At 41.5% G+C, this 21,482-nt stretch overlaps 3 protein-coding genes across 7 annotated transcripts in view; 2 read left to right on the forward strand and 1 right to left on the reverse strand.

The window, feature by feature from the left end:
• The first annotated feature begins 378 nt into the window (after positions 1 to 378).
• On the forward strand, positions 379 to 8,593 carry dapp1 (dual adaptor of phosphotyrosine and 3-phosphoinositides). Of its 4 annotated transcripts, none has more exons than XM_057059025.1 (9): positions 379 to 844; positions 3,990 to 4,107; positions 4,458 to 4,506; positions 5,441 to 5,571; positions 5,715 to 5,762; positions 5,834 to 5,896; positions 6,277 to 6,362; positions 6,962 to 7,049; positions 7,937 to 8,593. In XM_057059025.1, exons 1-9 carry the CDS (start codon positions 786 to 788, stop codon positions 7,958 to 7,960), a joined length of 666 nt encoding a protein of 221 aa, XP_056915005.1. In that variant the 5' UTR covers positions 379 to 785; the 3' UTR covers positions 7,961 to 8,593. The 4 variants fall into 4 exon arrangements, with proteins under 4 accessions (XP_056915005.1, XP_056915007.1, XP_056915006.1 ...); XM_057059024.1 differs by having other exon boundaries at positions 655 to 844; positions 3,990 to 4,112; positions 4,370 to 4,506; XM_057059027.1 differs by lacking the exon at positions 3,990 to 4,107 and having other exon boundaries at positions 648 to 844; positions 4,370 to 4,506.
• Positions 8,594 to 8,747: 154 nt separating this feature from the next.
• Positions 8,748 to 21,482, reverse strand: part of lamtor3 (late endosomal/lysosomal adaptor, MAPK and MTOR activator 3) — a 205,572-nt gene continuing 192,837 nt past the window's right edge. The window contains exons 1-7 of one of the 2 annotated variants that reach the window (XM_057059029.1): positions 10,809 to 10,910; positions 10,565 to 10,600; positions 10,309 to 10,343; positions 10,165 to 10,223; positions 9,854 to 9,987; positions 9,484 to 9,547; positions 8,748 to 8,962 (exon numbers count right to left, since the gene is read on the reverse strand). In XM_057059029.1, the coding sequence (XP_056915009.1) occupies positions 8,889 to 8,962; positions 9,484 to 9,547; positions 9,854 to 9,987; positions 10,165 to 10,223; positions 10,309 to 10,343; positions 10,565 to 10,573 (375 nt within the window). In that variant the 5' untranslated portion in view covers positions 10,574 to 10,600; positions 10,809 to 10,910 and the 3' untranslated portion in view covers positions 8,748 to 8,888. Of the gene's footprint in view, positions 8,963 to 9,483; positions 9,548 to 9,853; positions 9,988 to 10,164; positions 10,224 to 10,308; positions 10,344 to 10,564; positions 10,602 to 10,808; positions 10,911 to 21,482 lie in introns of those variants that run through there. The other variant, XM_057059030.1, reaches the window with a different exon arrangement.
• On the forward strand, positions 13,524 to 19,585 carry commd8 (COMM domain containing 8). The gene is made up of 5 exons (XM_057059028.1): positions 13,524 to 13,681; positions 14,764 to 14,919; positions 15,110 to 15,262; positions 16,945 to 17,100; positions 19,254 to 19,585. Exons 1-5 carry the CDS (start codon positions 13,637 to 13,639, stop codon positions 19,272 to 19,274), a joined length of 531 nt encoding a protein of 176 aa, XP_056915008.1. The 5' UTR covers positions 13,524 to 13,636; the 3' UTR covers positions 19,275 to 19,585.

Here is a 21,482-nt window from a genome sequence, read left to right on the forward strand (position 1 = left end):
TCTGTCACATTTAGCTCCAAAATGAGCGTCATGCGTGAAGGGTGGGGGCCGCTACCCTGCCTGGTGGCTTCAGCTTCACTAAGGTGATTGATGTGCATTTTCACTTCTTGGACCCCAGGCGGAACACTGGTGGATAGGAACATCTAAAAGAGGGATGTGGTGAGGAAGCAGGTTGGTGCAGCCCAAGTGCTCACGTCATCCACTGGCCCACATCCACTGCCCCCCCCCCCCCCCAGAAAAGAAAGCAAATCATTTCACTCCCAAATAATCAAGGCCAAAGCTCACACAGTACTTTTTTTTTAAAAAAAAAGGGAATGCACAAGGAAGGAGGAACCAGCACCTGGATAGCAGGACCACCGCTGGTGAAACACAACTAGTGGGACTGAAGGCGATGGAGTTTAATTTAATGACAAATGTACAAGAATGCCCAGAACAATTGAATAAGATGTGTAGATGGACTTAACACAGGGCTGAAACACAAAAGTTCAAAGTCCAAAACTGCCAATTACCTTCGCCAAAAAACAGGACTTGATCAAAGAAACATAATTCACAGAACTGATGAAACAATACAATGACAGGAATGTGCAGATGGCGCAGGTGCAGTAACAGGAAAGGGAAGAGCGTCTCCTGCTGCACAACCATCGCCGTCATTGTGTGAAGGGTAAGTACACCAGTCCAACAGCAGAGGTTTCATTTCCTCTTTCTGGTGTTTCGCAATCTTTAAGGCTGTGGACTCACTGCGGACTGACTGCTGTCTGGTTCTGGGCCATTTGCTGGCTGAAGACATGAGTTTCTACAGTGACACGTCTGCAGAGGACACAAGCGACGAGTTGGAAACTTTGGGGTAAGACTGGTGCCCTCATCGGTCGGACTTAAAACAATAAGATCTTTGACTCATAAGGACACAAGTTCTTAATTGGAACTTCAAGAGGTTTGGATTTGATACCTTGCAAGCTCTGATCCAGTTTGAGGTTCATCGAAGTTCTCGGACATTTTTGTGAATGTATTGACGGGTTAGGGTTAGGGTGTTGACCTGTGGGCTGGTATCACCTGGCAGTTAAATGGTTAACCATTTCGTCCACCTGTTGAGCGTTGTGTTGGTCCAACTATTGCTGCCAACCTGGTCTTGATGTGCCCATACATGGACTTCACCAGACCCCCAAGTAAATAAGGAAGTTTCACAGCACCTCTTTGTTTAAATGCAGAAATCCTTTGTACTTCCTGTGTTACCCTTGGACAACCTTGTTTCTCCAAATAACTTCTTTCTCCAGTCCAACCATGTCACCATCACATTGTGATGCAGTAAAACATACTCTGTTCAGCTGAACAAAAGCCTTTGTGGAACAGTTTTTGTTTTGCAAATCTTAAGCAAGAAGAAACAATCTGGGTTCTGTCTATTTCCTGTCAACACTGGCAGTGATACACTCTCACTTTCGTTCTGATATTGCAGTTGTGCTTCTCAGTTCAGTTTTTAACATTTTGAGTTACCTGCACACTGAGAATTCTAACTGAAAATAATCCAGTATAAAGCAAATAGTTAAGGATTGTATCTGCTATGAAGAAAGAGCACAAAATCAGGTTTGTTTTGGAACCCCTACTACCACTACTACTACTACCACCACTACGTTGTTGATGTCTGATGTTGCCTCTTGTCTCCTTGGCTCAACTGGTTCCATGGTGACCACCACTACTACTACTACTACCACTACTACTACTACCACTACTACTACTACTACTACTACTATGTTGCTGATGTCTGATGTTGTCTCTTGTCTCCTTGGCTCAGCTGGTTCCATGGTGACCACTACTACCACTACTACTATTACTACTACTACCACCACTACTACTACTACCACTACTACTATCAGTAAAACTACTACTACTACTACTACCACTACTACTACGTTGTTGATGTCTGACGTTGTCTCTTGTCTCCTTGGCTCAGCTGGTTCCATGGTGACCACTACCACCACAACTACTACCACTACTACTACTACTACTACTACTACTACCACTACTACTATGTTGCTGATGTCTGATGTTGCCTCTTGTCTCCTTGGCTCAACTGGTTCCATGGTGACCACTACTACTACTACTACCACTACTACTATGTTGTTGATGTCTGATGTTGCCTCTTGTCTCCTTGGCTCAGCTGGTTCCATGGTGACCACTACTACTACTACTACCACTACTACTATCAGTAAAACTACTACTACTACTACTACCACTACTACTACTACTACTACCACTATTACTATGTTGTTGATGTCTGACGTTGTCTCTTGTCTCCTTGGCTCAACTGGTTCCATGGTGACCACTACTACTACTACTACTACCACCACCACTACTACTACCACTACTACTATGTTGTTGATGTCTGATGTTGCTTCTTGTCTCCTTGGCTCAGCTGGTTCCATGGTGACCACTACCACCACCACCACCACTACTACTACCACTACTACTACCACCACTACTACTACTACTACACTACTACTACTACCACTACTACTATGTTGCTGATGTCTGATGTTGCCTCTTGTCTCCTTGTCTCAACTGGTTCCATGGTGACCACACTACTACTACTACCACACTACTATGTTGTGTTGATGTCTGATGTTGCCTCTTGTCTCCTTGGCTCAGCTGGTTCCATGGTGACCACTACTACTACTACTACCACTACTACTATCAGTAAAACTACTACTACTACTACTACCACTACTACTACCACTGCTACTACGTTGTTGATGTCTGACGTTGTCTCTTGTCTCCTTGGCTCAACTGGTTCCATGGTGACCACTACTACTACTACCACCACTACTACTACCACTACTACTATGTTGTTGATGTCTGATGTTGCTTCTTGTCTCCTTGGCTCAGCTGGTTCCATGGTGACCACTACCACCACCACCACCACTACTACTACTACCACCACCACTACTACTACTACTACTACCACTACTACTACTACTACTACTCCTACTACTATGTTGTTGATGTCTGATGTTGCTCTTGTCTCCTTGGCTCAACTGGTTCCATGGTGACCACTACTACTACTTTCACCACTACTACTACCACTACTACTATGTTGCTGATGTCTGACGTTGTCTCTTGTCTCCTTGGCTCAGCTGGTTCCATGGTGACCACTACCTACTACTACTACCACTACTACTATCAGTAAAACTACCACTACTACTACGTTGTTGATGTCTGACATTGTCTCTTGTCTCCTTGGCTCAACTGGTTCCATGGTGACCACTACTACTACTACCACCACTACTATGTTGTTGATGTCTGATGTTGCTTCTTGTCTCCTTGGCTCAGCTGGTGCCATGGTGACCACTACCACCACTACTACTACTACCACCACTACTACTACTCCTACTACTATGTTGTTGATGTCTGATGTTGCTTCTTGTCTCCTTGGCTCAACTGGTTCCATGGTGACCACTACTACTACTATCACCACTACTACTACCACTATTACTATGTTGTTGATGTCTGACGTTGTCTCTGTCTCCTTGGCTCAGCTGGTTCCATGGTGACCACTACCACTACTACTACTACCACTACTACTATGTTGCTGATGTCTGACGTTGTCTCTTGTCTCCTTGGCTCAGCTGGTTCCATGGTGACCACTACTACTACTACTGCTACCACTACTACTATCAGTAAAACTACTACTACTACTACCACTACTACTACCACTACTACTACCACGTTGTTGATGTCTGACATTGTCTCTTGTCTCCTTGGCTCAACTGGTTCCATGGTGACCACTACTACTACTACCACCACTACTATGTTGTTGATGTCTGATGTTGCTTCTTGTCTCCTTGGCTCAGCTGGTTCCATGGTGACCACTACCACCACTAATACTACTACCACCACCACTACTACTACTACTACTACCACCACTACTACTACTACTACTACTACTCCTACTACTATGTTGTTGATGTCTGACGTTGTCTCTTGTCTCCTTGGCTCAGTTGGTTCCATGGTGACCTCTCTCGTCATGCTGCTGAGGCTCTCCTTTTATCTAATGGGACTGATGGAAGTTATCTCCTGAGGAACAGTAATGCCGGTCTGGGCTGCTTTGCTCTGTCTGTAAGGTTAGCCTGCAATGAAATGTACCATCATATACAGTATGTGCTGACACGTGTGAATGCAACCTGACCAGCTTGTTTGCTCAGTCTCTGGTCAGTTCATTAACTGGTAAATATCTAATTAATTTAATTTAATTTAAGTAATTCATTTGTCTGAAATTAGAAAAAATACCGTTGCGCTCCTAAACCTGTGATTGATGTCAGTCTTCTCACCAAAATAACGTGTGTTAAATGTAACGGGCCTTTGCTATTTTTTCACGTAGGGCAAAAGATTCTGTCAAACATTTTCATGTGACACGCAAGGACAACGCCAAATATGTTTTTGGGTTTAATGAGTTTGCAACCCTGCAGGACTTTGTGAACCACTTTGCTAATCAGCCATTGTTGGGAAGTGATGCAGGTATGAATAACTGCAAACACTTGCACACACACATACACACACACACAGAAAACCAAATGGGTGATCCTCTGAACCTTTAGTGTTACATGACGACAGCGGACGGTTGAAGCTCGCATATATATGTATGTGCCACATATTTGGATGAGTAAGATTAAGATAAGCTAGTTGGTTGGTGTGTGAAACTCACATATAAAACTGATTTGGATTTGGCAGAGTGCAAAACAACCCACACGCAGCATGAAAGTAAAACAAGGAAGGAAGAGCAAACAGTAACTGCACAGCTGCACATGGTACAGAGGGAGGTCTGCAGTTTTGCTTCTTATGAAGAAGCTTTGTATGTAGAATTGCATGTTGTATTAAAAGCAGGATTCAAGAGGTCCGGTATCGTGGGAGCTGCTGTGAAGTTAGGGGCTGATGGGAGGACAACCACCAAAGCCAATGGTAGTTCTTCAGAAAGTGTATGTTTATTTATACGATAAGCAATTTAAAACGCTGGACAACCCTAAATTCCACGAACCAGATTAAGTAATCCCTCACCGACCAACCAAAGCGCCACCACGCCTGGAGGGGGACACCAACAATAATGAGTAGCTCCAGTCCTTTTCTCCAGTTGAAAGAGAAACTATCGTTCACGAACCCAAAAAAGCAGCCCCACACTTCCACCACTGTGGTCCATCCTGTGTCGCACTCTGTCCCTCAGGCGCACCTCTCCCTGACTCCTTAAGAGATCAGATGAGCAGCAGATTAGGACCAGCTGATCACATGGAGGACCAGAGTGGAAAAGTCAGACAGACCTAACACCAAAACAGCAGCACCAGGGCTGTAACATATAGTCCAGAAAAACATGTGAAATGGCTAAACAGATATACTGTGAAACACTGGGCCAAAGTGCATCATATTTCCTAAGCTGTTCAACTCTCAACTGCTGATCCAGGAACCTTGATTATACTGAAGAGTCCGTACCCATGGCGTGTAGAGGAGCCGTCCATTTATGAGTCTGTTCGAGTTCATACGGCCGTGCAGACAGGACGCACAGAAAATGACCTGGTGCCCACTGCTCCGTCCGTAAGACCCTTTCTGATATCACTATATCTTTTAAAAGATCCTCTGCTCAACAGGAAGCACACAGGCGAGGACAGCTTGAAAATAACTGTATTTGTTTAAGGGAGAGTTCTGCTTTTGCTGATGTCTCGAGCTTTGTTTTTCAGCTCGCTACGAAGGAAGGTTATCTGGTGAAGCAAGGAGCAATCATGAAGGCAAGAGCTGGAGCTGCTTTTTTCGGTGAAGCCAACCACTGTGCAGTGTTAAAAGTCTCTTTTATTTCTAGAACTGGAAACAGAGGTGGTTCACACTCTACAGATATGAATTGAAATACTTCAAAGACAAAATGGTGAGTAAGGTCACGTCCCCCTCTCACTCAGACACGGATTCGGGTCAGGGCAGCACAGGAGGGCAGCTAGCCCTGAGAGTCCATGAAAAAGCATCTGTCTTCACTCACCCACCAAAAAGACATTTCAAAGCTGGAATAATTGCAGGCCAGTCACACCAGGACCAATTCTGGTCCAGTGTTTTCAGAGACTGGTATTGCACCTTGTGCCAAGTTTTGTCCCCCTTTTATACTGTTTGTTGAGGGTGGGAAAAAGCATCACTGATCTCTTTCACTGTGGACAGTTTAGTGGCAATAAAGGTGCTTTGACATTTGGGGACTGTGCTCATTTCAGTTGTCTGAAGTTTCAAGTCGTGATATGAGCTGTGATGTCAATCTTACAGTGTGAGAAACCTATTCGCACCCTGGATTTGAGAGCATGCTCAGCAGTCCAGTTCGACTATTCTCATGACAGGATCAACTGTTTCTGGTGAGTCACGTCTCCATGTGAACAAAGTGGGGCTAAATGAGTGAGGCGAGAGCTCTGGTACACCTCTTAGCACATTAGAACCTTTAACAAACCGTGTTGGACCCTAACCTAGACAGCAACGGCATATTAAACCAACGGTGGGTTATCGTCAGGACAACACATTGAATGTGTGTTGACAACATTAAAGGTTCTCCTTATGATCAATGCTGAATAACATCTTTTTTTCCAACTAAACTTGGACAACATCTAAAAGTCAGTCCTTCCTAGTTTAGAGATAAAGAATGAAAGGAATATTTACTCATCCCTGAAGGGCAGATCAGTTTCTACAGTAGGCTGTACCATCGTAGAGCTCTTCAGACAACCAGAATTCCTAAAAACCAACCTGAAGATGTCACGAAGTGGAAATAAAGCAGAACACTGTTGCAATGTTCAACTTCCATCCATATAATGACCCTTTAACATTTTTAGCCAAGACCCAGCATACTAGCATAGCCTCTCTGTGCTAACCTTGCTCAGTTAGTCAGGCTGTCTAAAATAAATGAATAAATCATCCAGCACTTGGGAATCACCTGGCATTTGTTAACTTTGGGTGCCCACAGCCTGGTGTTTCCTGAGAGGATATTCTATCTGTGTGCCAAGTCAGGCATGGAGGCAGACGAGTGGATCAAAATCCTCAGATGGAAGATGGTGAGTTTGTACCGGCTGTAGTTTGTTTGAGTACTGGTAAATGAAATTCTACTGGAAATGGAAACGTTCACTTAGGAACAAGCAGGCCAGTGTAGCTGCCAAGGGAAGGGACCATGGACACGTCCACGCTGTCTTCCATATGCACCTAAGTTCTGCTCTACTTTGGTGTGTTTGGGGGTATTGTACAGAGTCCAAGTGCCTGTTTGGTGGAGGTCTGAGCTTTCTGCCTTTTCTAGTTGTTTTATGTCTTTAACATGATACACCTGCCCCCCTAATGACAACCATAAATAAGCCACGAACAGGCTAACAAAGGTCTGACACCTTGCTCAAAGTTATCTTAGTAAAGTTAGCTTGAAACTTCTGGGATTCCCATTTGTTTTCACTCTAAAATGTACGGAAAAAAGTAACACTCTGATGTTACTTCGAACCTGGTGGGGTGTTTAAAGGAGCTGCCTGCTAGACTGTGGCCAAAACTGCTCCTGCAGTCACTAGTTGGCTGGTGGTCCATGCCTGGGTTAAGTTGGTTCAGGTTAAGCAAACTTAGCTGAATCGAACCTAGAGAAAATGTAAACGTCAACATGATTGACGGGCTGACACTTTGCTTTTGAAATGAAATAATCTGGCTGGACTCATGCTGTCGGCGATATAAGTATTTCAAATGAACAGGATTCTTAACGCCTGCTGGCACATCAGAGCCATTTTATGTCTGCTCCATTAACTTGGTTCCTTTTGGAGGCTAGTTCATCTTTAAATGAGTTGACTGTTTGCATTCACTGGAATCTCCATCAGTTGTTGCCTGTGTGTGTCCAATAATGCATATACACATTTGCAGCATTAAGAAATGCTCCTCATATCGAGCAGAATCTGACCGCTCAGAGCTCTTTCAGTCCCAGATAACAAAAGGTCGGTGAAGGCTAACAGGGCACCTACTAGAGATGGAAGCAAGTCCTGCCTCCCAAGAAGAAGAACAATCCAGCGGGATGACAAAGGGATCAAGGAACATATGGGAAGAAGACAAAGGACAACGTGAACAGACCTCATCCAAAAAAGGACTGATTTTTATCTGGATCTTCCACTTGCTGGAATTCCTGTGAGCTGCAACTGCCCCCAGATCAGAGCAAGACTGTTGGACAAACAGCTTTACTTTTAATGAGAGCATGAAACATGTTGCCCCAGATTAACTGTTCATCTAAATGCCCAGTAGGATGTGGTGAAGGTTTGACTTTCATACTAAACACATCTGTCTCTCTCTCTGTGGAAATAATTGACTTTTCTTCCAAGACAATGTCAAAAAAGTAGATAAAACCATGGTGGGACTGGAATCCTAAAAATGTTTTTTTTTTTTTATTATTTAAATGTACTAATATGATCATCAGTGTAAATAGTTTTTGCATTAAACACAGAATTGTCTTGTCCCAATGAAAATAAGCTGTGATGTCACTGCCCTCACCTACCAGCTTACACCTTTATGGCTTTTTGCTGTGTGCTTCTGGTATCTGTAAATATGAACAGTTTACATTAAAATGAAATTTCTTTACAGAGCAGTGCGCCTCTCAACCCTGTGTGAATAGATCTTCCTGGCTCTTGGTAGTATTTTGCAAACATTATAGCACAACAGTCTGTTTGAGATTCTAGTGATGAATCAAACTAAAGTCTTTCAACCTTTGGAAACTTAGAGGGGAGTAAAGGCACATGAAAGCACATTAAGCATTTATTCAGATGTCATGATGTGTTCAACAAAAAGCTGTTGTATTCTAGATGAGGCTAACAGGACTGTGATTATATAACCAAATGTTGACTCATGATTTTTGTTCTGTAAGACGTGCTTCTGCTGTAGATTCAGGTCACCTCCACCACTTGTCTCAGCTCCTCTATTAACGGGGCCAGCTCATTCTCCAGGCTCATGATGAGACCTAGGGTAGAAAAAAAAAAAGACATATTCGGTGACATCCGGTTTTAAGACAGGAAATAGTAATCTCATCTCACTAGATTAACGTAGAAGTTAACTTAAATGGAGATTAATGCAACACTATTTGCCCACCGTGGATGAAAATGCAAAAAAAATTAACTGTATTTATCTTTAAAATTATATTCATTTATTTGAAGAAGAAAATTCAGTTTTTATTAAGAATTAAATAATGCACACTGCAGAATGAGAGGGTTGGAGAGCCGACACACACCTGACTGAAACACACCTCTGACTGAAGCGGCCAGTTTACATCTAGAGCGTAATACCGTAACCTTTTGACATCAGACCAAGTGGGGTAGGGGTAACAAATAACCCGTGACACCAGAGAAGCGACAATAGGAAGATTTCATATCACAGTTATCGTTGACACGATGACGATGGTCGTCATTGTTGTTCTGGTATTGTCCAAATGTTCACATATGTTCTATATCATATGTTGACTTGTCATTGGTAGTTGGTAGTTACCTGTATTGGCACTGCTGCCAGCAATGAAACTGATGACCAGTGGTAAACGATTGAACTGCACAATCTGTCCAAGATGGAAACAATGCAGATTTATTGGAGAATTCGAAAACATCAGATAAAGACTTTTGTCTAAGCACAGTCAGAAGTGAGGTGTTTGTTTTACTACTGATGAAATTTGAATGCAGGAGAGCTTTCTGTGGTGGTGACTTTTACAGTGCACAAACAGGAAATCTCAAATGTAGCTACTAAAGGATTATAATACTCTGAGTTGAATTGTTTTTCATCTTTGAAAATGTTAGGTTTCCCAAAGCGTTTGCACCAGGACAAAATAGCCATTCTGTGATTATTAGGGAAGTGAGTGATGTGTGACCTGGTAGTCATTGTAGTAGCAGATGATGCTCTTGTTTTTGGACAGGCCCAGCTTGCTGCCTTGATCTGTTGCCAGAGCAAAGGTGGACAAGAAGCCAGGTCTTAAAGCAGGTACTGGGGCACTGTCATTGGCAACTGCAGGGACATAAAGCAAAATTAGTTAAAACCAAAAGAGGGTAGGACAATCATTTATTGACCTGGCTGAAACAAACAAAAAAAATCACTCCTTCATTTTAACTGAGAAACATTTTCAAATAAATAGAAAAATGGAAGGAGGGAGATAGAAGACATTGAGAACATGAGGCCTCCTACCTTTGACAACAGGAACACCATCTCTATCGGTGACAACAATTGCATGAAGTCCTTCAACACTAAAAACCAAAAACAGGTGAAAATGATCAGGTCAAACATTTGCTATTTTGAGTTGATCATATTACTTTGTATTTTCATACGCACCTTTGTAACTGCTTATACAGAAACCTCTTCAAATCCTGCAAATGTTACATATAATTAAATGGGGATAGCCCTGTTAATTAAATCAATTCACAGGCAAAGCTGCAAGCATTAAGGTTATAATATCATCAAAAGTTAAATTACTCAAGCAGACATTTTCCTGTAGACATGCAAACACACTGTGTGTACATATATGCTGTTTACACGCGTGTACTTATATGTATACCTATGTAAGATAACAGGCAAATAGCGTACTTACATCAGCCATGAGCGTGAAATCTTGATCGCTGGATGACTGTGGAGACAATTAATTAACCATCCGTTTCCGTGAATTCTTTAACGTTCCTAAACATGCTAACTAAACCTGGTTAGCAACACAATTAAAGTAGCTGCGACTTCCTGTAAATTAACTAGTTAGTTTCCACGTACAATTTCACTTTGTACTAGACCAGAGGAACAATCAATGAACGAAGACCAAGAAAATAATGAATTTGTTTACCAACCTTAATTTGCTTCACGTCTGTCAGCTTCCTATAAACTAACAGTCACGCGCAGACGTCACATGACATGGTGCCTTCCTTCCTTCCTTCCTTTAATTCCCGGCAGTTTAGACGCTTGTGAGCGCATTACTGCCCACCCGTGGTCATCCTAGGTCGCACATCCTCGCTCTAAATTCTCCTATTCTCCCGTAGGAACTGTAGGACTGGTGGTTATGAAGGCTGCTGACATGTGAAATCACTCATGTTATTTTAAATTTCATATTTTCTTGTACTAGTTGAGAGTGTTGTTCTAATGAGAATCATTGTATTTGTTTATCATATTGCTTCACATGGTGTTGGCCCCAAAAACAAAACTGAAAGCATTTGCAATTGTTGGGTGTCATGTGAGATTGTGAGTCTTTGAGGGACATCTGAGAGGAATAAGACCAAATATGGAAAAGAGGGTATACCCAATGAACTGTATCCATGAAAGGACCCGATCCCCAGGTTGTGGTACAACTATAAAGGGTGCAAGATGATTGGGGCTCTTCCTCATGAACTGAGTGCTCAGGGACCTGTGGCAAGACCCCGGTAGCTGTGAATAATTCCAGTACACCGTTCACACATTTTATTCATTCAGAATTGATTGTTTGTCTAGTTCTTACTGAGAAAATGAATGGCGCGAGGAACGTGTAAGTAAAGAAAGTTTTCCAAAACAAGATTTGATGGAAAATGAAGCAAAACTCAGATATAACAACAGTTTAAATATGTTTATTCTCTCAGCAGTATACTTCCTACTCCAGTAGAATATGTTTCATCATGTCATGGTGACCACACCCCCATAACCCTTTTATGTTTCCTAATAATGTTTGCAGATAATTATTTAGTCCACATTGTCCCACTTTTGGTCAACACATTTTAACTGAATCTACTCAGATTCCATGACAATGATTGCTTTCCCTGAAATTCTTCCCATTTAGCAAGAGAGAACTTATGCGTAGGCACACTCTTTCATTTCAACTCTCAACTTTAGACTAAAATCTACAGAGAATAGGGAAGTGATCACGTCCTAGCCGCCAGGACGTAGCGTGTATCTATCGGGAACAACCCGCTCTCCAGTTCTGGCCAAGTTTGATGAGGCAAGAGAAAGATCTGACTGCACCATCATTAATGGCTGCCATGTTAAAAAAAAAACTTTTCAATGACTAGTCCATTGTTGCCTTAATCATTGCTGCCCCAGATCCTTTGTCTTTATCAAATTCAGATAGAACCAACGGTTTACAAGGATTGTAATAATCAATAACTGTTATTGTTCTATTACTTGTCCACACTTCAAGCGCTGCACGCTCTGAATCTCTATTTATGTGGATTTTCTTGCACTGAATTCCTGATCTGATAAATGTTGCACCCAGCTGATCTGTCAGACCTGTCTCTTCTCAGATACACACATACTCTGTGATAACAAAATCTAGACAGGGCTTTGACCACGTCTCCTGTACACAAATTACCCGTGGTCTTACTTTAAATTTGCTCTCAAGCTGCGCTCCATGCTATCAGTCCTCGACATCTGTGAACTATCTAAATAATGTAACTCATGAAGCTTTTAATGAGATATCTGCTTTATACCCAGGAAATGACCCCCCCCAACTCCAGCCTTGAACACAAATGATTTCCTTGCTGCTGACTTAAGTCCAAAGCAACACGTCTGTAATAAAAGCCAGAAAGGCATCCCTGCTCAAAACCAGCATATCAGGGGGAAACATGGCAGCGCAGGGAAAGCCTGCTGACTCTTCAACACTTTCCGCCAGCTCGTTTGATTCACTTCTGAAACCTTTTTCTGCCCTCTGTTGTTCTGATTTTTCTGGGCTTGAATGAACTGCTCACATTCCCGAAACTCTGTCGTATGCTCACTCCCACAGTTCCAGTACCTGCAGGTCACTGCCATACAAACTTTTATTCCATGATCCTGTCCACATTTAACTTTAGCTATCTCTGCTTACCCTGATAGAAACTGCCAATATGTCCAAACCACTGACAGTTAAAACAGCGTAGCAGGGCTCTAATGTACTCTTTTACCTGGTAAGCCATACTTCCCAGGCCCACCACTTCTGGTAGAAGGCACATATCAGCAGCACTGGAGAGTCCCCTATCTTCTTCCTCTTTGCAAACCACATGGCTACCACCATACTTCCTACTTTAATGTTATCCAGAATTTTCTGCTCAGACTAATTTCCCAACTTCTATTATGCTGTCAAACTGTTTTTGATTTGCACGAAAACTCTCTAAATCCCATTTAACAAAATCTTGGCCCGAAAGCCCATCCTTATTTGACTTTGTAAAGCAGTAGTGATTCTTGAGGGGGTTAGTAACCCAAACCCTCTCTCTCCTGGTTTCTGGACTTTGACCCTGAATAAAAGTACAAGCTCTTTATAATTCAGGCTTCCCATTTTCCTCAGCTTATTATCTCCTCCTGCTTCTGTCATTTCGGGCCTTTCCTTGGATGCTCCTCTCTTCTGAACACCTTTCCCCACTGTCTGCCAAACACAGTACTCAACCTCGCCATTCCCATCAGTAGCCATAAGTCACTGCTAGTCCGCAGGTAACACATACACACTTTCATTCAGAGATAGTATGTGTAAGCATCCAGCAACTAATCCTCCCTAGTGAGCCAGAGTGCAATACCACGACAATACGGTAATTTAAATCGTGCTTCGTGTACTCGTTTTGGCGTGAACGAGGGATCCGGCTCGCGCACGATTTTAGTTGCGCGACGCTTCCGCTTCCAGCGTGATTCGGCACTGTTTATCACGTGATTTGTGTCAGCTGATGGAAACGCGGATGTGGATGAAAACATGGTGGATTTGCTGAGCCGGTTAAGTGTACAAGAATGTACAAGGGTGAGTATTTTTAAGAATAAAAGAAGATTGAGTATAAAACGTTATCTTGTGCGTTCTATTCCAAAACAGAATGTTGATAGTTTTCCGATGCTTCCCCGGAAATGACGCTGCCTTCTTGCAGTAAACTCGCCACATGTCCCCTTATTCGTTTCACATTTCTTTTAGCAATGTTTTATTACAATGAAGTTTGAATAGTTTACCCGGTACACAACTATAATCGGTTGCAACAATGTGCGGGACTACAAGGGCATTTTCTAGAACGGGCGGGCAAGGGGTCACATAAGACCTCTGACCTTTGTTTCCAGCTGATGATGGTAGCAAGAGATGGGATAATGTGAGAGACACGGACAGGAGGGGGGGGAAAGAAAACACGTGTACACGCAGCTTGAAACACCCCCTTTTGGGTCGCACTTGGTGAGCAGCCAGATGGCCACAGGTGATTATGTCGGTTTTGGTGCGATTACAGTATGCTCAATTTCTATAAAATGCTATAACCCGTATGTGCATCACAAAATACCTAGCGGATATTTATGTCAATCATTTACATTTAAGAAAAACAGAAAAGCAAAAGTTTGAAGGATTTGTGTCTATTCTTGCTTACAAAAAACTTCCAGGAGCCTGATATTTCCAGGCCGTTTTTTGCGCCTCCTTATGATGAGTTGTCCTCAGAGACCTCAAATCTCCTGGGGTTGCCATTCTTTTGCAGCTTGCTGCTGCCCATTTTCACTCCAAAATTCTGCAAAACAAAACTGTTTGATTAAAAAATGCTAATGATGACACCACGATGCACTAGTGATGTTGATGATTGGGGCAATTAGAAAGGGAGGTGACAGACGGAGTGGAAAAAAGAAGACATTAAGAAATGGAACTGCAAAGCCAAAGTCAGTCCAGATAAACAAAAATTTAGATTCTTACATTTTCGGATCTTCCGCATTATATCAGTGAATGTACATAAAACAAAATGGCTACGCCTTTAAAAAAGGCTCAGACATTATAGATGCAAAGAAAAAAATGTGCTGGACAGTGAATACATTATATTTGACTAAAGTTAACTGTAATTTTCATTATGTTCTGGTGTTCAGCTGTGTCACAGGGTAGTGGATGGACTGTGTGGGCAGCAGCCTCCAACGAGAGCAGATTACAGCAGCACCTGGACTTTGGAGGAGTGGACAGAACTTAACAATTCCTTGATCTCTCTCTTCCGCTTAGCAGTATACAACAACACCTCTGATGAAAAGGTGAGGCAATCCTAACGGGAGTTTTAATATAGTAAACCAATGATGATAATGTCATAATTTGCCATGTTTAAAAAAAAAAATCAGCATTTAAATAAACCTAATTTTATTTCAGGTGTATGTGGCTATAAAGCAGGACTCAGCTGTGTATGAATATAATGGCGGTGTAATGTTTGTTGCTGCTTGTGTTCAGGTTGTAGCAGTGTTGTCAAGCGTGGGCAATAGCCATACAGATGCTGTCCTAAGTGTGTTGAGGGCCAGACGAGAGGAGATCCACACAGCACTGCTCAACAGAACCAATTCCATCTCCTTCGCTACTCTGCAGGACTTTGACTGGCAGCTCAAGGTGACATTATATCCTTTATTTTTGGCATGCAGTGGTCTCTAACAACGTATTCAAAGCAATCTCAAGACTACAGCTGCATCCGCATGAATATTGAAGCCATCCCCTTTTTATTGCTTAATCTATATTGAGCACCAAAATGAAATCAAAAGAACTCTGAATCATGGACAGCAGATGGAGCGATACACAACTGGCTTTTCCGTCATCCAGGAGATATGATGTGGTGTAAAGCTATCTTTTAAAATATAGCTCCATCTCCTTGAAATGTGCCTGGAATAGTACTTTGTTTATTCAAGCAGCCATTTCTCAGTAAGAAAATAAATGTGAAGAGCTGTTGATGAGATAGAGACCTTATGTTTAACCATCCACAGAATTTTTCAGCACTGTTGTTGACTTTGTTTTAGAATGTTGAAATTTTCAAATCTTTGGGTGGTTGGCAAATCTATATCTTGGACAGTGTGTTTTTGCTGGTTGACGGCAGCTCTAAAGTAGAAAGGTGTGTAAGGCAACCTGTCTGATTGCTCAGAACCTGGATGTTGCCAAACTTTTAATGAAGTGGCCCACATTGCTAGTAATAAATGGACCAAAAAGAGAAAATTGCCACATCAACCAGCAATGGAGTGATGATATGTGGCTAAACACATTATAACTTTTCAGATTAGTAAGTAATATAATGTAATATTTAAGTGCTGGTGTTCTGTTTTGTGCCGGAGAAAAGGCTTTTTTCATGAAGTGTAAAATAAAAAAACTCAGCAATGTAAAGAAAGTAACAGATCTTATGTTCATTAATGTAAAAACATTTATTAATTTATTTTTCTTACTGAAGGAAGCTCCGATTTCTTGCCTGAATAATCACTGTGAATTGTTGCAATACAAGGAAGCATTTTTAATAAAAAGAGTTTGCTTTGGATAATATTTATTAGATGTTTTTTTCCTTTTCGGGTTTTCTATATTGTTCCAAGGGGGTGAGAGTTTGCCTTGGGTAGACCTGGTAATTTCAAGTAATTAGGGTGTCAGGAAGGTGCCAATGATGATGCTTTTGAAGCTGGAATGGTTTAGGAGCAGGCATGATATCTATTGTTTAATCGAATAAATTAAAAACTAGATATTGTAATGCATTGCTTCAGAGTTCTTATCGCAAGAAAACTCAAGATTTTACACGATTCTACATGATTTTAGCTCAGTCATTGGGTGGTTTTTGCTCCCCTCCACCAAATCATGGTGAGGTAGGCGTATGCTCGGCAACAACTGCATCGTTAAGTGTGAACACCTTGAAGACCGTCAGTGACAGCCTGACTTTGAGACAACAGCAAACACTGGATTTCTAGCGTGGAACATGGAAGGTGTTCTGGAAGTAGGGGAAAGTACCAGTACACCTTCAGAGCACTGTCGACCTACCCCTGAGCAAGGTTTAGTTGGTATCCATAAAATAATTTGTAAGGCCATTCTTGTGCTACAGGTAACAATTATGCAAATGATGCACATTTTAATTTGACTTAACATCTACACATGTTAATTTCCAAACCATACATATGTTAATATCAGTTCATATCAGTCTCATATCCTTATTGTACCCTTTTCTATTATTATCTTTTTGGCAACTTTTTGTATAGTTATTTTTCCTGTTTTGCACTGGTATTCCACTCAGCCACCCCTCATATTTGCCATTTCTGTGCTCTCTTCAGCTCGCTATCTCCAGTGATAAGATGGCATCTCTCCATATTCCTCTGCTCAGCCTCGGTTTGAGCGTGAAGGAGAATGGTATCCTTCGGCCAGTCGCGATGGAGATGGACCGAGAGGAGTTGAACATGCTCCTTGGTTCATTAGATGCTGCCAATAAGGTAGAAATCACACTGCACGCAGAAAAAAAGGGTTGTCTTAATTACCAAACTCAGCTTTTCCAGGCTGTCCATCTCATAAAAAACATTGCATCTCATCACAAGATTTTTGTTATGGATTTAAAAAATTCTATATACAAGTATGTTCATGTACTTGGTAGGTACGTTTAATAAATATTTTGTCCATATTCCACTACAAGGCAGCAAAAATCCAAAGTACATATGCACATGTACATTGGTGTGAAAAATGTGCATATGTGGGAATTTATTATGTTTTTGCTTGTTTGGCGCACACATTACAGATCATTAAAGAAACTTCAAGAAAAAGCAAATATAAAATGCTGCTGTAAAATGATGATTACTTCCATTGTAGCTAAAGGGTTAATTGCAGCTTAACTGCAAACAAATATTTGGAATAACTGTGGAGGAACTTCTGCATAACCCTTGGCAAAGTGTTTTAATTCCACCACTCTGAAGGTTATTCTAAAAGATAAGTCTGTTTAAGGAAGCAGCATTTTAATCCAATGGATTGTCCACTGCTGGTACTTTGCTCATACCAGCACTGATCTCGAGGTCGTTTTATAGGCACCAGTCCATAGAAACTTTGGAACAGAAGGTTACCGGTTGGAATCCAGGTGGGCTCTTAGGCAAGGCACTTTACGCTACAGGCCGATACCTCAGAATGAGCAAAGCCTTCAATGATAGCCACACCGGCTCAGTCTTCGCCCGGAACAACAAGATTTGCGTCAGGGTTCGGGGAACCAGGGCTACCTGATGTCAAATTGACTAGTGGAACAAGGCATTCATGGAGCAGAGCAGAGAACCTGGTACTGATGGAGTGTTACTACGGGTGTAACCCCAGCGAGAGAGGGTACATGCAGAGACTGTGGGAGAAATGGGTGCTTCGAAATCCCACATCTTCACTGACTAAGAAGTAGCTCTTAGCTAAGTGTTCCAATAGTCGTAATAAGAAGTTGCTCTCACGGCACAGAAGTCAGCCCAGAGAGAAGTCAGCCTTCTAATGGAACTGAGTAGAGGTGTGTATCTAAGGACAGAGCTGCCCAAGAAATATAACAAACTGGGTATTTTGTGAAAAGAAAATTACTATGTATATCTTCCATAAAATGTAAATAAAACAAATAAAAATTCAGTCATAGACGCTATATACACATGACACAAATACACTTTATACACTATACACTCTATAACTTTATTGTGATTATCCAAACTTTCCGAATGATTTTATTCCCATCACTTTCTTTCTTTGTCCACATGGTTGCTGACAGACTTCTAAAATTGAAATAATTATTAAGATCTGCTCTCTCCATCAGTTAGCCAGAGGCTGCTGGCTGTTATAATGTAGCTTATCTGTGATCCAAGGTACCGGTAGTTTTCTGTGTCAACTGGACTGTGTTTCTTCTCTTTGAAGACGTTTGGCCTTCTTTGCAGAAGGCTTCTTCAGTTCTGAACTCGCTGGGGAACGAGCTTGAAAATATAGCCCCTGTGGACCAGTGGCATGGTAATGATCTGGGTGGTCACCTGGCAGGGTCGTTGGTAGGGTTGTACACCTAGTTTCAGTTGAGGCGTCTCCCCTTTGTCTGCTGGCTCACATGGTGGTGAGTCTCCAGGTCTCCTGAAATGGTGTGAACATTTGGTTTGTTGTTGGAAGGAGTGGAGGACTGCATTGAATGTGGGCTATATTTTCAAACTCGGTCCTCAGCGAGTTCAGAACTGAAGAAGCCTTTTGGATAGAAGGGGAAACGTCTCCAAGAGAAGAGAAACAGTCCAGTTGACACAGAAAACTACCTAACTATGACCTGGATGCTTGAGAATCTACACGGACAGCTTATCTGTGAATTTTTCTTTGAAATTTGTTTCCTTTTCATTCAAGAAATATGATTTGAGATTAGATGTGTTTGTTAATCTGTGACTTGCAAATGTATAGTGATAAAATGGTATTTCAAGCTCATTATGCTAAATAGAAAAACTGGACAGATTTGGATTGTGACAAATCATGATATGATTAAAACAGATGATTATTTTACAGCTAGAAGTAATATATGTATTAAGTAATGTATATTTACCCTATTTTTTCATTTTCTGCAACCAATGCATTGAAATGCCATGTTGTGTGTGGGTGTGTGTACACATTATAGGTGGTGCTGCAGTTGAAATGAACAAATAATCCCTTTCCAGCTGATGATGGAGTGGAGTGAATTCCAACTGATGTTCCCGTCAGACCAAATCAAAGACTGGTGATTAATTTTTCTTCTGGAATTCAGTTCCCAATATTCCTTTCAATATCCTGGAGTAATTACATCTACTTTTCAGCTGTATGATTTTTTTTTATAGATTTTACATGTCATCTTTATGTTAAAAATGGTCCTTTTTTGTATCCAAGTTGAATTAACAAATCTTTGTAATGGTATTTAATGTCCTCTGGCCTAATAAAGATTACCAACATTGCATCTTCTCTTACAGAAACTAATCTGCAGCTTGATTGTTGGTTTTATTTTAGCTCTTATCTATAAATAAAAAATAGTTTGGCTCAAAGTAAACAGAAAAGCGAAAGTACATGTATCCATTAGCAACTATTGTAAGTGCACAAGGAAAGACAAAAAAGAAATCTTTGTTCAGCAGCTTTGTTTGAATGCCACCTGCTGCCTCCAGGAAGTAATGTAGATTACCTTGACAAAGCAAATCTAAATTAAAGCTGAGGACGAGGAGCTGCTGCCTGTCGAATGATCTGACAGGAAGGACATGGTTATGCAGTGATGTGCTATAGGGCAAGCTGGAGAATGTGGAGCGTCGTCGACATAGATAAGGGTGTTTTATTTACCCGCTTGCTTCAGTTTTCCACAGCTGAATAGTGGCCCATTACATTTGGAATGTGGCTCCCTAAAGTTGAAGGCAGCATGACAGGGCAGTGATGAGAGCTGACCGGGAGTATCATGGTGTGGTGGCACTAAGGAGGTGATCTGAGCCATGAGTGGAGGATACTCGCCCGCACCTGTGGCTGTAAGTCATCATCTGCTCCCTGAACCTTCCCTTTAGATTTATACAGTATACATTTTCTTCAGGAATGTCCCTGCTGTTTGTTGCATCCAAGCAATTTTTATTCCAAGCCACTTCTCAACATGGTGGGTTTGGGTTCCTTGTTGTTCCTTGTCTGAAGTTGTCTTTCCTTTTGTCTGAAGCAAACTATAGAATTTGATAAATCTTTCGATAGCTGTGAGTCTCTGGTAGAAGAAAAAGCAATTACTGGTACTTGTTCTGTAACTTGGAGCACTTAGTTTTCCCAAGTGGTAACTTTTGTTTTGCAACTCCTCAGGTAGCTTTGGCAGTATTCTTTTTCAGTTGAAGTATTTCACAATATTCTTAAGATATTCTAAACCAATTTAACTGACTTTCAAGTCACTTTCAACAGGTCCAGGACAAGGATATATATTGTAAATTCCTATAGTATAAGATGTTACATTTTTTCCCCTGCACTTTGACCCCTGTGGCTTATAGAGTGATGCGGCTTATTTATGGATTTGTCGCCCACCAGGACAAATCCATTTTTCTGAATTTGAATGGAAATTTCCAGCCACCAGATAGCACTCAAGCAGCACAAGACGGGTTGTAGAGATACTGTAAAGCGCCGAGTAAGACATAAGACATTGTGTAGTGAAGAGCCTTTTTGTGCTTCATGTCCACACCCTCGTCATGGATAACAGGAAGAAATGCTGACAATGCAGCTTATAAGTTAAAGGCTAATGATCTACTGTAATATATTATACTGCCGTGTTTAGCTATTAAACAGTTAAAATCATCTTTCTGTGTTCCATAAAGATCTAAAGTGGCCTCCTTTGGCTTATAGTCAGGTGTGGCTTAGATGTGTATTTTTCTTAAATTTTAGGAAATTTGGGTGGTTCTGCTTATAGTCAGGCACTCCGCAGTGTGTATGCAATCACACATTCTTTGTTTTTTGTGCTTTTGCAGGATACAAGTCCACTTTTCTTTCACACTGTCTATTGTCAGACTTGACTGCCCAAAATCACACCGACTGTCTGCTGGTAATAAGTATACAGAAAAGTTTATTCTTCTCGACCTAAAAAAAGAGGAGAAAACAATAGAACAAAAGTGGCATATCACTCTGACTGATTCATACATCGCAATTTAACTGTACACATCTGAGGCCAGTTGGAGATTGAGAAAGGTGAGGAGCTCCCATGCGGCAGCCACCTTGGGGTTTAAATTAAGCCCCTCCTTGACGATCCACCAGTCTGCAGCTAACTAAATTACCGATAATCAATCATGCATCGGGCACCACACACACCTATTTACAGGGGGCTGTTGGGACTTGAAATGCTTTACATGCTCCGAACGTATGCATTCTCTGC

The sequence above is a fragment of the Takifugu flavidus genome, chromosome 16 (assembly GCF_003711565.1).
Source record: "Takifugu flavidus isolate HTHZ2018 chromosome 16, ASM371156v2, whole genome shotgun sequence".
In the NCBI taxonomy this organism is placed as follows: Eukaryota; Metazoa; Chordata; class Actinopteri; order Tetraodontiformes; family Tetraodontidae; genus Takifugu; species Takifugu flavidus.